The sequence below is a fragment of the Podarcis pityusensis genome (genome assembly GCF_964106645.2).
Source record: "Podarcis pityusensis genome assembly, chromosome: 5".
Taxonomy (NCBI): domain Eukaryota; kingdom Metazoa; phylum Chordata; class Lepidosauria; order Squamata; family Lacertidae; genus Podarcis; species Podarcis pityusensis.
In genome coordinates, this window is record NC_138032.1 from 61,063,963 (window position 1) to 61,076,030 (window position 12,068).

The window sequence follows — 12,068 nt, forward strand, 5'->3', positions numbered from 1 at the left end:
CTTGTGGGAGTTGTATTTCTGCAACATCTAGAGGGCCCAAGGTTCCCTGCATCTGGTGTATGGGGTCTGGACAACTGGGAATACACCTGAAGCATCACTCTCCTCTTACACCTCCTTCCTCTCTTTCTGCTCCTGTGTTAGGTCCAAAGTTACTGTAAGATGGAATGCAGATGAGTAATGTTTTAGTTGTAGATGCGATCTTCAAAAGAAAGTGTATTTCTCCACCACCACACACGCTCCCTAGGCCAATGTTGTAGCCCCAGGCCTGTTTTAAACCATTAGGTACTCATTCAACCCCCACAGTGCATTTACATTTTGTACTAATGGATGCACTGCAAATATTTTCTCATTAGGGGACCGGGATAGCAGTTCTGTCACATTCCAGCCCCACCTGCTTTCAGACTTCTTAGTAACAATTATCAGCCAGCTCTATTTTTACCTTTTTTTAAAAAAAAAAAAAAGGTCCCAAGGCATTCTTACTCTTCTTTTGTTTTCAGTTTTGATTCCTCGTTCACATCTTTATTTCATAATGCACTAAAACATCATCCAGATAGGGAACCCAAATATCATACTAAATTAGAAACACCTGTCATATTCTGAAAGAAAGAAATGTGTTGATCCTGTGTAAGATATTCTGAAATATCTGAAAGTTCTGAAAGATCTAAAGTTGTTAAGCCTGAAGAGGGTGGATGGGCAGGGAGGTGACATTCATTATATTGCCAGCATTATATGGCTTCCATAATAGGGCAGCACAACTGATTACAATGTTTTGTTTTTATGAGGACAAAGGAAAAGCTCAGTCAAAGGCTCAACATTTTCAAGTTAGCGATGGGGCAGGGGGGTGGGGAGAGGAACCTAAAGACTGTAATGCCAGTTACTTTTAAGCCTGCATTATGTAGAAATGTTACAGACTCCAGCCCTCACATTTTGCGGCCACTTTCCTCCATCCTTTACAGAAAAGCCCACAACTTCATACCCTGCGTTTGTGTGCGGGTGCAGGTGTAGTCCACAAAAGTTTATACCACAGATACCATGATACTTGTTTTTGCTGCAACATACTAACATCAGTCACTGCAGATGCTTGCCTGGTGTTCTGAGGCTTCTCATAGTTGGGTGTTTTCTGGGAGTAGAAAAACTTTTTAATATTGCTTTTAGAACTTGAAGATAGCAGGCAGACACTTTTTCATTAATCAGCTTAAGATATTCTCCTTCAACAGCAGCTGATAACAAAGCAATTGATACCAGCAATGAAAAGACCGCTCCCCTTCCTGGGGGGGGGGGAATTGCAGGCGGGCCACGAGTATTCCCCGTGTTCGGTGGGGGGCATACTCTGGTTTCTCTTCAGATCGTATAAATCTTTTGCCTTTTTTCGGTGGGGGGCATGGCAATGCCTCCCGCGTCATTGGGAGTCCCAGCCATGTCATGCCCCACAGCTGACCAATCAGGTCGACTGGGGGTGTGGCTTACCCGATTTAAACCTCCGCGCGGCCGGGGCTCAGTCTCCTTTTCTCCTCCTGTGTCGGAACTATGTGACAATATTTCTGTGGCTTGCTCTCTCAAACAATGGCACCATCATAGACACACACACACACACACACACCGGTTGCTCCACTGTGTACAGATTGAAATACCGTAATCTCTGGGTTTTCAGGCAATTTAGTGTTTTTGATGTTTTGTTATCTGTAGAAAAATGCTATTACAGTAATGGGCTGATGAAATGTTTTAAGTAGATCCATAAATGGAGGTGAGGACATACTGAAAAATTCATAGGATTGCAGAGTTGGAGGGAACCCCAAGGGTCATCTAGTCCAACCCCCTGCAATGCAGGAATCTCAACTAAAGCATCCATGACAAAGGGCCATCCAACCTCTGCTTAAAGACCTCCAAGGAAGGAGGAGAGTCCACAACCTCCCGAGAGAGACCGCTCCACTTCAAACAGCTCTTACTATCAGAAAGTTATTCCTGATGTACTCTTCTCTGTTTGATTCAGAGCAGCCAAACGCAAGGAAGTGGAGAATCGCATCAGACAGCACACGCAAATGATGAAAGAAAGAAGGAAAAGGTTAACAGGGATCCCTCAAGAAGATATGGAGAGAGCAAAACAAGACTATGAGATTGTAGGTTGCATTATTACATTTTGTTGCTCCATTTGTTTTTGTTTTTTTCTGCAAACCGTGGCTATCCTCATTTTATATTCTTTGTTGAAAAATAAAAAGGACAAAATTACAAGTCCACAGAGTAAGGTAAAACAAAAAAAAAGTAGAAACAAGAAATAGTACCCAAGCAGAAACAAAACCGTAGCTTTCCTATTGTTACCAGATCTGCTCATGAATGCTTAAGACTATCTGACTTTTAGAAGACATCTGAAGGCAGCCCTGTTTAGGGAAGTTTTTAATGTTTGATGTTTTATCGCATTATCATCCTCATCATCATTATTAATATTCTGTTGGGAACCACGCAGAGTGGCTGGGGAAACCCATCCAGATGGATGAGGTATAAATTATTATTATTATTATTATTATTATTATTATTATTATTATTATTTTATTATATTCCTGCATTACAGGGAGTTAGACTAAATGACCCTCAGTGGTCCCTTCCAACTCTACCGTTTTATGATTCTAACTCATACAACCTATACATATATTCAATGAAGTGTCACTGTAGGGATTTTTACTGGAGACAGTTGTGTGCCACAGACGTTTTTGCAAAAGACATGATTAGAAATACCAATATTGTCAAGGTAACACTACAAATCAAAATTGCAAACCACATTCAAATTTTGCTCTGCAGTTCTAGTCATAAATAAAATACAGGTTCTGCAAAACATGCTTTCCCTAGTTCAGATACAATGCAAAACTATGGTTTGCTAGTCATCTGTCACCAACCCTCATTCATCTGGCAGCAAATCAGATTTGGGCTTACATCTGAATTGACATATCATGATAATACAGTTTTTTTGTTCCGGTAAATTTATGCTAAAGTGCTGCCAAAAACTTAGGGCATCTTACTTTTTTTATGTTGGTTAATAAAGCTGCAGTCATGTGCACATTTCTGTGGGAGTGAATCCCATTGAACTAAGTGGGACTTACTTCTAAGTAAACATCCGTAAGTTTGATCTGCATAAGAAGCAAGAGGAGCTTTGCAAGACTCACTTAGATTAAGTCAGACCTCTTTGCAGCTCTCTGCCAAATGAGCTTAACATTTCCATGCTTCTGGCAAAGTGAGCCCTGGCCCAAGAAAGATAATTCCTGATAAATTTATTTGTCTTTATAGTGCCACCAGACACCCCGTGCTGTTTTGGCTACAAGAGACTGATACAGCTACCCCTCTCAAATTGGTATTGGCAGCAAAGTTTTGAGTTGTGCAGAAGGTTTCTTTGAAGCTTTGTTGCCCAAAGGTTGCTGCGGATTCAGTTCTTTGGTTTGGGGACCAGTGTAGGAACCATTTAGCTTTGGAATCCAGTTTCACAAATACAGTGGACCCTCAGGTTATGTTACCTTTGGGTAATGTAACTTTCGGGTTGCGAACGCAGCAAACCCAGAAGTGTATACTTCCGGGTTTCGCCGCATGCGCAGAAGCGCTCTGCGTGCTTCGCGCATGGGCAGAAGCACTCTATCGCGCCGTTCACATGCGCAGAAGCGGTGCTTCTAGATGCAGACTTTTCAGGGTATGTATGGACCCCCAGAACAATTAAGTTCATATCCAGAGGGTCCACTGTACAGCAGTAGATAGCTACCTGAGACACAAATGAATAGTTGGGCACTAGCCTTGTTAATGTGATAACAACTCTAGTGTTCATGCTTTTTATGTTTCCTGCCACAGGCTGAAAACCTAGAACAGCAGCTAGCAAATCTGAAAAGAGACCTGAATCAGGAATATCGTTTCACTGCCTTTACAGGAGAAGTGCAACCACCAGAGAATCCACTGCCTATCAACAAGCCTCCAAATATCTTTTCTAACACGACATTTTAAATTATATTAAAGAGAATTTGTCATGCAGCAGCCACCTACACCAGCTTGCTTTGCAGTTGATATGCTTTTAACCAGGCTTTCAAATTTCTCCTTTTCTCCTTTGTTCTTGTTTGTTTTGCTTTGGAACGTAAAAATTGGAATCTTTCACACTCATCACCCTCCCCGTTTCAATATGTGCCTACAAGGTTTTGAAGTGCCTTCCGTTACTGCATGGTTTTAATGCCGATTATTGTTAATATTACCTTCCTGGAACCCTGCTTCCAAGATGAGCCTCGTAGATATTTGTCGTAATTCTCAATCTCTTTTAAGATCCAGTGGAGCAGAATTGCAGGATATCCTACAATTCTAATGTAACGGGTCTCTCTAATTAAAGGAAAAGTTCACACCTTCTAAATGAAGAGTTAAAAAAAAAACCCCAGTGATTGGTAATATCCTTAATAAACATATTTCCAGCTGTAGAGACTGGAAGGTTATCAGATTGGCATTCAACCTCCTGGAGGTTTTAAAGAGCAGCAAGTGACTCACCTGACCGCTCTTCTGTGCCTCCTTAGGCAGATCAGTTTTGTAACTCATCATTAAAGCCATCATGTTTTATTTCAAGAGTTTTTTCACTACGGATCAACATGCAATTTTGGTTTCTATGTCCTTGGGAAGAGTCAAATCCTTGCCCCCCGAGTTTTGTTGTCAGCAATATTTTTTCAAGGTCTTTGTGGTTGTGGACGATTAGAAACTACAGGAGGAACTTGAGGAGCTAAGGCTCGAAAATAAATCATCTTGCTTACGCAAGTATTAACCCGATGCAGTGTTTCACACTTAGACTGAGATGAAGATCAAATATCACTTTAGCAGGGAACCTTCGCCAGCCTTCCTAGATATACCCTATTTGAAATAGGGGCATTTTTCATGAAGATTCGAGGAACAAGACATCCTTTTTGTTGCACATTCATGACCTGATGTGCTCTTGATGCTATCAGGGCAGTCACACACAATCCTGCTTTTAATGCTGTTGGCACCTGCAAAGGTATGTGGTTTGTTGTTGTTGTTGTTGTTGCTTGTTTGTTTCACACTGCCTCTTTTCCAATCAATGTGTATCCTATAGCTTCTTGCTCAAATCCCATGACTTTTTATACCACAATGTTCTGGTTTATTTCCCCCACCACCAGCAAACACACACTTTCCTTTTTCTGTAGCCCTCCTAGACAGCAATAGTGTGGTAGCATTGGGGAGGCATCGCAGCACAACTAATAAAGAAGAATAAATACACTGCTGTGAAAAGAACATGCAGCCAATACACCTGTGGAAAAAACGCCAGTCTGGAGAGGCCCCAGTAGCAAAGTCTTGGGTAGAAGGAAGGATTTGAGATTTAAACAGATCAGATAAATGCTTCATCCCGGGGTGTGGCTGTACCAGCTGTTATTCCCCCTCCGGATTCCACAAATAGCTGGTGTTCCATCCCTATTTCTAAATCCATCTGTAGCTGTAGTTTTATAGCCACAAAGCGAACAGGAGGGATTGTGCTGGCCTTGTAGCTGGAGAGAAATTTTTAGCTTTTCAAAACAGTTGGGAGATACGCATTTTCATGCAGCAAAGGGGGGAGCATTAGCTTGCTAGAAAATGAGGGATGGGGGTGAACAGGGAATGGAAATGCCAAGTGATAAATCTTTGGAAGGAAGAAAAGGGATCACAAAATGTTTACTGCAACAACAGAACCTGGTGATAAAACTTCGGGCGCGGGGTGGTAATGTCTGTTTTAGTTTTTCCTGTTCCTTGCCCTCTGGACATAGATTCTATCAGCTGACTCTTTGGGAAAGATACAGTTAAAACAACCAGAGTTGTGCTGTCCCTCCTGCTAATGTCACAGAAAAAAGACCTGTTTAATTGTAGATGACCATGTCAATAGGAGAGCCACATTCCCAGCGCTAAAGGATGAGCAAGAGTTACTCTGAGATGACAAGGGTCACTTTGGATCCACAACTCCAGCTAAATATATTGCTGTTGAGCAGGGAATCCCAGCTACAGAAGCGTTTTGGTGGCACAGCATAATTTGGCTTGTTAACCGAGCACTGACAGAATAGACCAATGTACCTGAACAGCAAAGGTGCTTGGAAAAGTAGGGATGGAGAACCTTGGGTTGAGTGGGGCGGGGGGCAAATTTGTTGAGAAAAATCACAAAGAAATTGGACTTTTTTTGAGCTATTTCTATGGAAAATCAGATTTCCCTGGACATTTAGGCAATTTTCGCCCAGACACTGCTTGCCGTTTTCAGTATTCTGGACATTTTCTGGACATGCGGCAACCGTAGGCCAGGCCCCTCTACCTGTCTTCAGCCCTCTCCCTGCCTCCTCCCCTCTCACCTGTCTCCAGCCCTGCTCCTCACCTTGTGCTATTGCCTAGCTGGAATGCATCTTTGAACTTTGTAACAGTGCCTCTCGGTTGCCTGTATTAAGAGATGTATGTGTAGAAACCCCTCTACCTTTTGGCATGACTGAAATGTACTAAGGTAGGAGTCACCACTTTTGCCTCTGGCCAACTCTCTCTTAGTCTCTGGCTCTGCTTGACACTGGCATGTAGCGCCAGAATGCTGCTTCTGAGGCAATGCAGTCCTCAGGCTAAAAAGCTCCTATGCCCCCCCCCCCCCCAGTGTAGAATTGTTCCTGATCTCCCATCTATTGGGCTTGGGAAACTGCATGACATCATCTTGGCTTCCTGGATGGGTTTGTGTATTGCATGTCTAAGCCTGCCCAGTTCAGCATTTTGGATGTGGTTGGAGGTGAGCGCCTAAAACAAGACTGCAGAGAGGGAAGCTTTGATAATTACATCCAGAAGAAGGCGTGTGGCTGGTTCTGGAAACTCACAAGGCATATCCAAGTCTGAATTATTATTATTATTATTATTATTATTATTATTATTATTATTATTATTTATTTAATTTCTATACCGCCCTATACCCGAACATCCCAGGGTGGTTCACATAAAATAGAAAATACATAAAATCAAAACAAAAAAAGCACAACCCAATACAACAAAAACGAAAAGAGCCAGCATTTTAAAAAGGGTGTAGGATGTAGATCAAGTCAGGCAAAGGCCTGGTTAAAAAGGAATGTTTTTGCCTGGTGCCTAAAGTTGTATAGTGAAGGTGCCATGGTAACTTCCCTGGGGAGAGCCACTGCAGAGAAGGCCCGTTCTTGTGTCGCCACCCTCCTGACTGCTCGAGGAGGAGGCACACAAAGAAGGGCTTCAGAAGGTGATCTCAGGGTCCGGGTAGGTTCATATGGGAAGAGGCGGTTCTTGAGGTATTGCGGTCCTGAGACATTTAATGTGCTTTAAATCATACTGGAAGGTTGATTATGGGTCAGTTCTGGTTTTCTGCCTGCAGAACACATCAGCAGTGACTCATTGGTCAGCACAGAGCAGCCTTCTCCATCCTAGTTGCTCTCCAAAACTTCCTAGACTCCCAATTCCGGTGCAACATGACCAATAGTCAGGGATGGTGAGAGTTGTAGTTCCAAACATTTGGAGGTCACCAACTTGCAGGGGGTTGGATTAAATGACCCATTGGATCCCTTCCAACTCTACAATTCTATGACGCAATGTTGGGGAAGGCTGACAGAGAGGGTCAGCCTCTCTGGAACCCTGGAACCCTTATCGTAGGGTTCCAGCTAGAACAATCGTCCAGGGCAAAGTGTCCCAGCTATGAATGCCCCTTCTCTTTTTTCTGTCCATCATAGGCCACCTACCATCAACTGCTGCATAGGCCATTGAGTCTTAACTCCTTGCTTCCTAAGCTACAGTTCCTAAAATTGTTTAGGGAACTCTGGGAATTATAACTCTGTGAAGGGAACAGTGATCTCCTAGCAACTCTCAGCACCCTTAACAAACTACAACCCCCAGGATTCTTTGGGGGAAGCCATGACCATTAAGATGGTGTAATAGTGCTTTAATAGTGCAGATGTGGCTTAAGATACCTTCCACGTACTGAGGGCTACTTTTCACTAAGGTATCAGAGCTACAGAACTTCAGGCAGCCAGTAGGGGTGACTTCATTGCGCGCTCCTCCGTACAAAAAGGCCTTGTGCACAGAAAACAGTTCTAACCCTGACCTGGTATGTTTCTGTGTAGAGAAATGTTTTCTCCTAGGGAACATTTCTCAGATATTGTACAGCCCAGGAACAGGGTCATTGCCTCAGTAAAATATGAGGGCAGAGGGTTACAGGAGGCCTACAGCACCACTGACCTCGTCAAGGAACTGCAATATATGAATAACAAAGTTACAAAGAGGTCAACTGCTCAGCTCACAATGTATCAGGAGAGCACCAAAGTATCCACAAGTGCCTTTTCTTGCAACTGTACAAATCTGGTGGTGGTTTTTTGTTCTTGGAGAGAGCCATTGATTCTACTGTTTGTTGCGGCTCATTCATTGCAAATTAATTGATGCAGTTGATTCTAATTGCAATCATCAATTAACTGCAACGTGCTCAAACAGCTGTTGGTTTTAGTGAGCGGCCTAAGTTTAGATACATTTCCCAAATGTGTATGTGTATAAAACCACATCTTAAAAATAAAATGCAGGTACATTTGCCTGTGTCAGCTATGGGCAACTTAAATTTGCCACATGATTAACTCTGCATGTCACAGTGTTTCCTTTGGTTTCTCCATTCTGGGATCAATTTCTAATCATTTGCTTATTTTCCTTTGTCCTTAAAAAGAATTGATCTCTACAGCATTGGACTGAGCAGTGATGTAATGCAGAAATGGTTAGACACTGCAGCTGCATTCCAACATTCCCTTGCCTTTGGGAGTGACAAAGGCAGTTTTCCGGAGGCTAAATATTAACCAATCCTCCTACTCAGCTACTAAAACCTTCAACTGTACTTTGGCTTTTTTTCCTGTGGTAGCATCCATTTTGAATTGAGTCAGTACCCGCCCATGTTTGATCATGATGTATCATATCATGCTACGTTGCTTAGCTCATAACTTGCCTTGAATATCTGCGTGCACATGATTAGAGAATATTGTGCTGGATCCAAAGGTTAGCCTGGCAGCGAGGGCAGACTTTTCTTTTCCCTGCACATCCAAAACCTCTCCAGAGGGTCAGGGGATCTTCCTGAACAACAGGATGAGCCGTGACAAGGAAGTGACTGTTTGAGGACAGATTGCCAAAAATTGGCCAGAGACACTTTGCAGAAGCGGCACTCCCAACATTATACTCTTTTAAGAAGATGGTGAAAACATACCTCTTTTACCAAGCTTTGGGAGGTGAAGAGGTGCAATCTGTCTGAGCTTAGTTTAGTATTGTACCTTTTGCTGTTTTGTGTTAATTTCATTTGTTATGTTAGTTTATGCAGTGTTTAACTTCGCATTGCCTTTTAAATTGGTTTTAGGAATATGCACTGATGTGTTTTAAGAAGTTGTATGCAGCCCTGTGTTATGGTAATACCCAAATAAATACATTCATTTAAAGTGATTCCCCTGCCCCTCCCACTTCAACCCCCTTGACGGAGCCCAGGCTGGTTGGGGTGGGAGGGGTATCCTTGATCTTCTTGTGGAAGATGGGACGAGGGGAGGATGAGAAAGATTCATTATCGGAGCCGCCCTTTTGGATCCAACCCACTGGGCGTTTCCTAGAAAATAAAAACATCTCCAGGGTTGGGCTAATTAAGAGTAGGGAGGGATGCTGCCAGGTGACAATGCAAATCTAGAGGCTGTAATATAGACATGTTTTGATATATTTAAATATCTCTATCAGTCATCAAGGTAGAATGGCAGCAAGCATACTGCTAACACCTTAATCCTAAAACATGAAATGAATGGGGAACCTGCACATCAAAGGCCTCCTGTGCATCACAGAGCCCGTGGGAGTCTGGATCAGTGAGCATTTAGACACCAGATGCACCTAATGTCTAAATGCTCACTGATACAGACTCCCATGTGCTCTGTGGTGCACAGGAGGTCTTTGATGTGCAGGTTCCCCATTCATTACAATCTAGGCCATAGGTCTCTCTCTCTGTGGCTTACGCTTCTGCTGCTTCTGCTGAAATGGGGTCGGGCAAGCCTCCTGCACTTGCAAGATGTGCAAGAACTAGGTATAACAGATTGCAGTTTTGCCACTGGGAAAAAACCTGTTTTCATATCATTGTAGGATGTTATTAACCATGTGTTTTAAATGCCACCTTTATTTGTTTGTAAAACAGTCAACAGGGGGCCACAGCAAGCTATATTAAACTTCAGTTTTGGAGAAGGAGTAAAAATAATAATAATAATTATAGTATAGTTATCGCAAATAATTATAGTTTTGCATCATATAGATCAAGCTAGTGGGAGAGAGTCAGCCCAGATTATGAAAAAAATAGGCTTAGCCTTTAGAAACAAGCTCAGTGTAGATTTCAGTTTTCCTTGGTAGGTGAAAAAAAGACTCCTCGGAAAGTATGAGCTTTCAGGTCAGTTTAAAACCAGCTAAAAGCTAGTCTAGTTTATCAAAATATACAGCAGGCACATTGTTTTCATTAAAGTAACAACACTAGGAATGGAGATGGGCGTAGGAACTGTATTACTCATTCTTGCCAGCATTCAGTAGATACATGAGACAGTCATGCACAAATGTACACACATCTCTTGCAGGTAGGTGGACCCCTGTAAGCACAGCTCACAAGCAGTTTAGTATTTCTGTACCTGAGTGTATGACAGGGAAGCTCACTTGGAAGGAGTAACATCATGGGAGGGGTGTTTCCAGCTCTCTCACCTTTTGCCCTTGGAAGCCTGATAAGGACCTATGGCTGGAGAGGGACTGAGAGCAACACCATTGCAGGGTGTGGGTGTGTTTCTAGGAGTGTGGTGAAACTGTGAAGCTCCCTTGTTACTTTTACTATTGGATGCTGTGCATTGTCTAAGTAATCTTGTCATATCTATAGTATTGGAATGTGGGTTTTTGGGTATGTTATTATAGTGGTTATTGCTTTGCAATGTTATGAAAACGCAGTTCACATAAAAAAACGCGGTGGGATCACTGGAACTCAGTTCTGGCACCTCTTGAGTGAGTGCCATTGCCATTATAAGAGAACAAGGGAGGCGTTCATGGTGAGGTCTGACACCTCTTTTTCTAGAAGAATAGCACTGGTGGTGAAATGTAGGTGGGTTCCCACGAGGCAAGGCACGGCAATAATAGCAAAAACCTTTATTGAACAACGTAACTGGAAAACAGGGGCAAAGCAACTGCTTATATACACTCCTGAAAGTCTGGGCCACTCCCACTCCCAGTGTGATTGGCTGTCTAAACTTCCAAACTGCGAATCACGACTCAAAGTTCAAGGGCCAATGGCAGAGGCCCAAATTCTGAAATGTTCTATGATTGGACATCATGTATCAAATCAGAACACAGGAGTTCAGAATCCTTAGTCCAGACTCAAGCTCAGGCAAACACAGACCACTGAATACATAACAGGTGGGCTATGTAGTCCACTGGCATCTGGTGTGGCCACAGGTTCCCCCATCCTAACCACCTCAGTTGCCTGTGGTATAAATCATCCATAAAACAAGAATCTGCAGCAGGGATCTTGTTCTTAAGTGTTCTCTGGGTTGAATCCAAAGAGGGAAGCCAAGTGTGAGAAAAGATTTCAGAGGAACACAGGATTATGCTACATTTGCAAAGTCCCCTTTGTGGTAGCTTAGGAACAGTGTTTAGACATTGTTGGAGTTTTGAGCTAGTCCATGTGAAATGTGCTGCCCTCCAAGCAAGTTGCCTTGTTTTCTGCTGCTAAGGAGCAACGTTGATGGCTGTGGCTGCACAACAACCGCAGGGAAGGTTATTACCGTGTGCTGTGCAGCACCTGCCAAGTATCTATGCAGCAACATGGACAGACTCGCAAGGAATGTGATTCCACTGCAGCAACAGAAGAGAAAGTGCGATGAAGCAGCCCGGTCAGAGCGAGCAATGGAGCTTCTCCTCAAAGGAAGGGTCTGGTGACTGCCGGGGGCACAATCCACCAGGAACTTTCTGTATCCAAACCCTGTTGCGTTTACATGAAATGCAGTCGTTGAGCAAGAGCACAGCTGCGATCTTGCTCAATTCCCATTCAGATTAATCCACTAGGGAGGAGG

General features: G+C 43.1%; 1 protein-coding gene across 7 annotated transcripts in view; it reads left to right on the forward strand.

The window, feature by feature from the left end:
* Positions 1-4,015, forward strand: part of LRRC27 (leucine rich repeat containing 27) — a 49,402-nt gene extending 45,387 nt beyond the window's left edge. For 6 of the 7 annotated variants that reach the window (XM_081007201.1, XM_081007199.1, XM_081007200.1 and 3 more), the window contains 2 exons: positions 1,991-2,117; positions 3,826-4,015. In XM_081007201.1, the coding sequence (XP_080863327.1) occupies positions 1,991-2,117; positions 3,826-3,975 (277 nt within the window). In that variant the 3' untranslated portion in view covers positions 3,976-4,015. The remainder of the gene's footprint in view (positions 1-1,990; positions 2,118-3,825) is intronic. The other variant, XM_081007203.1, reaches the window with a different exon arrangement.
* Positions 4,016-12,068: the final 8,053 nt, after the last annotated feature.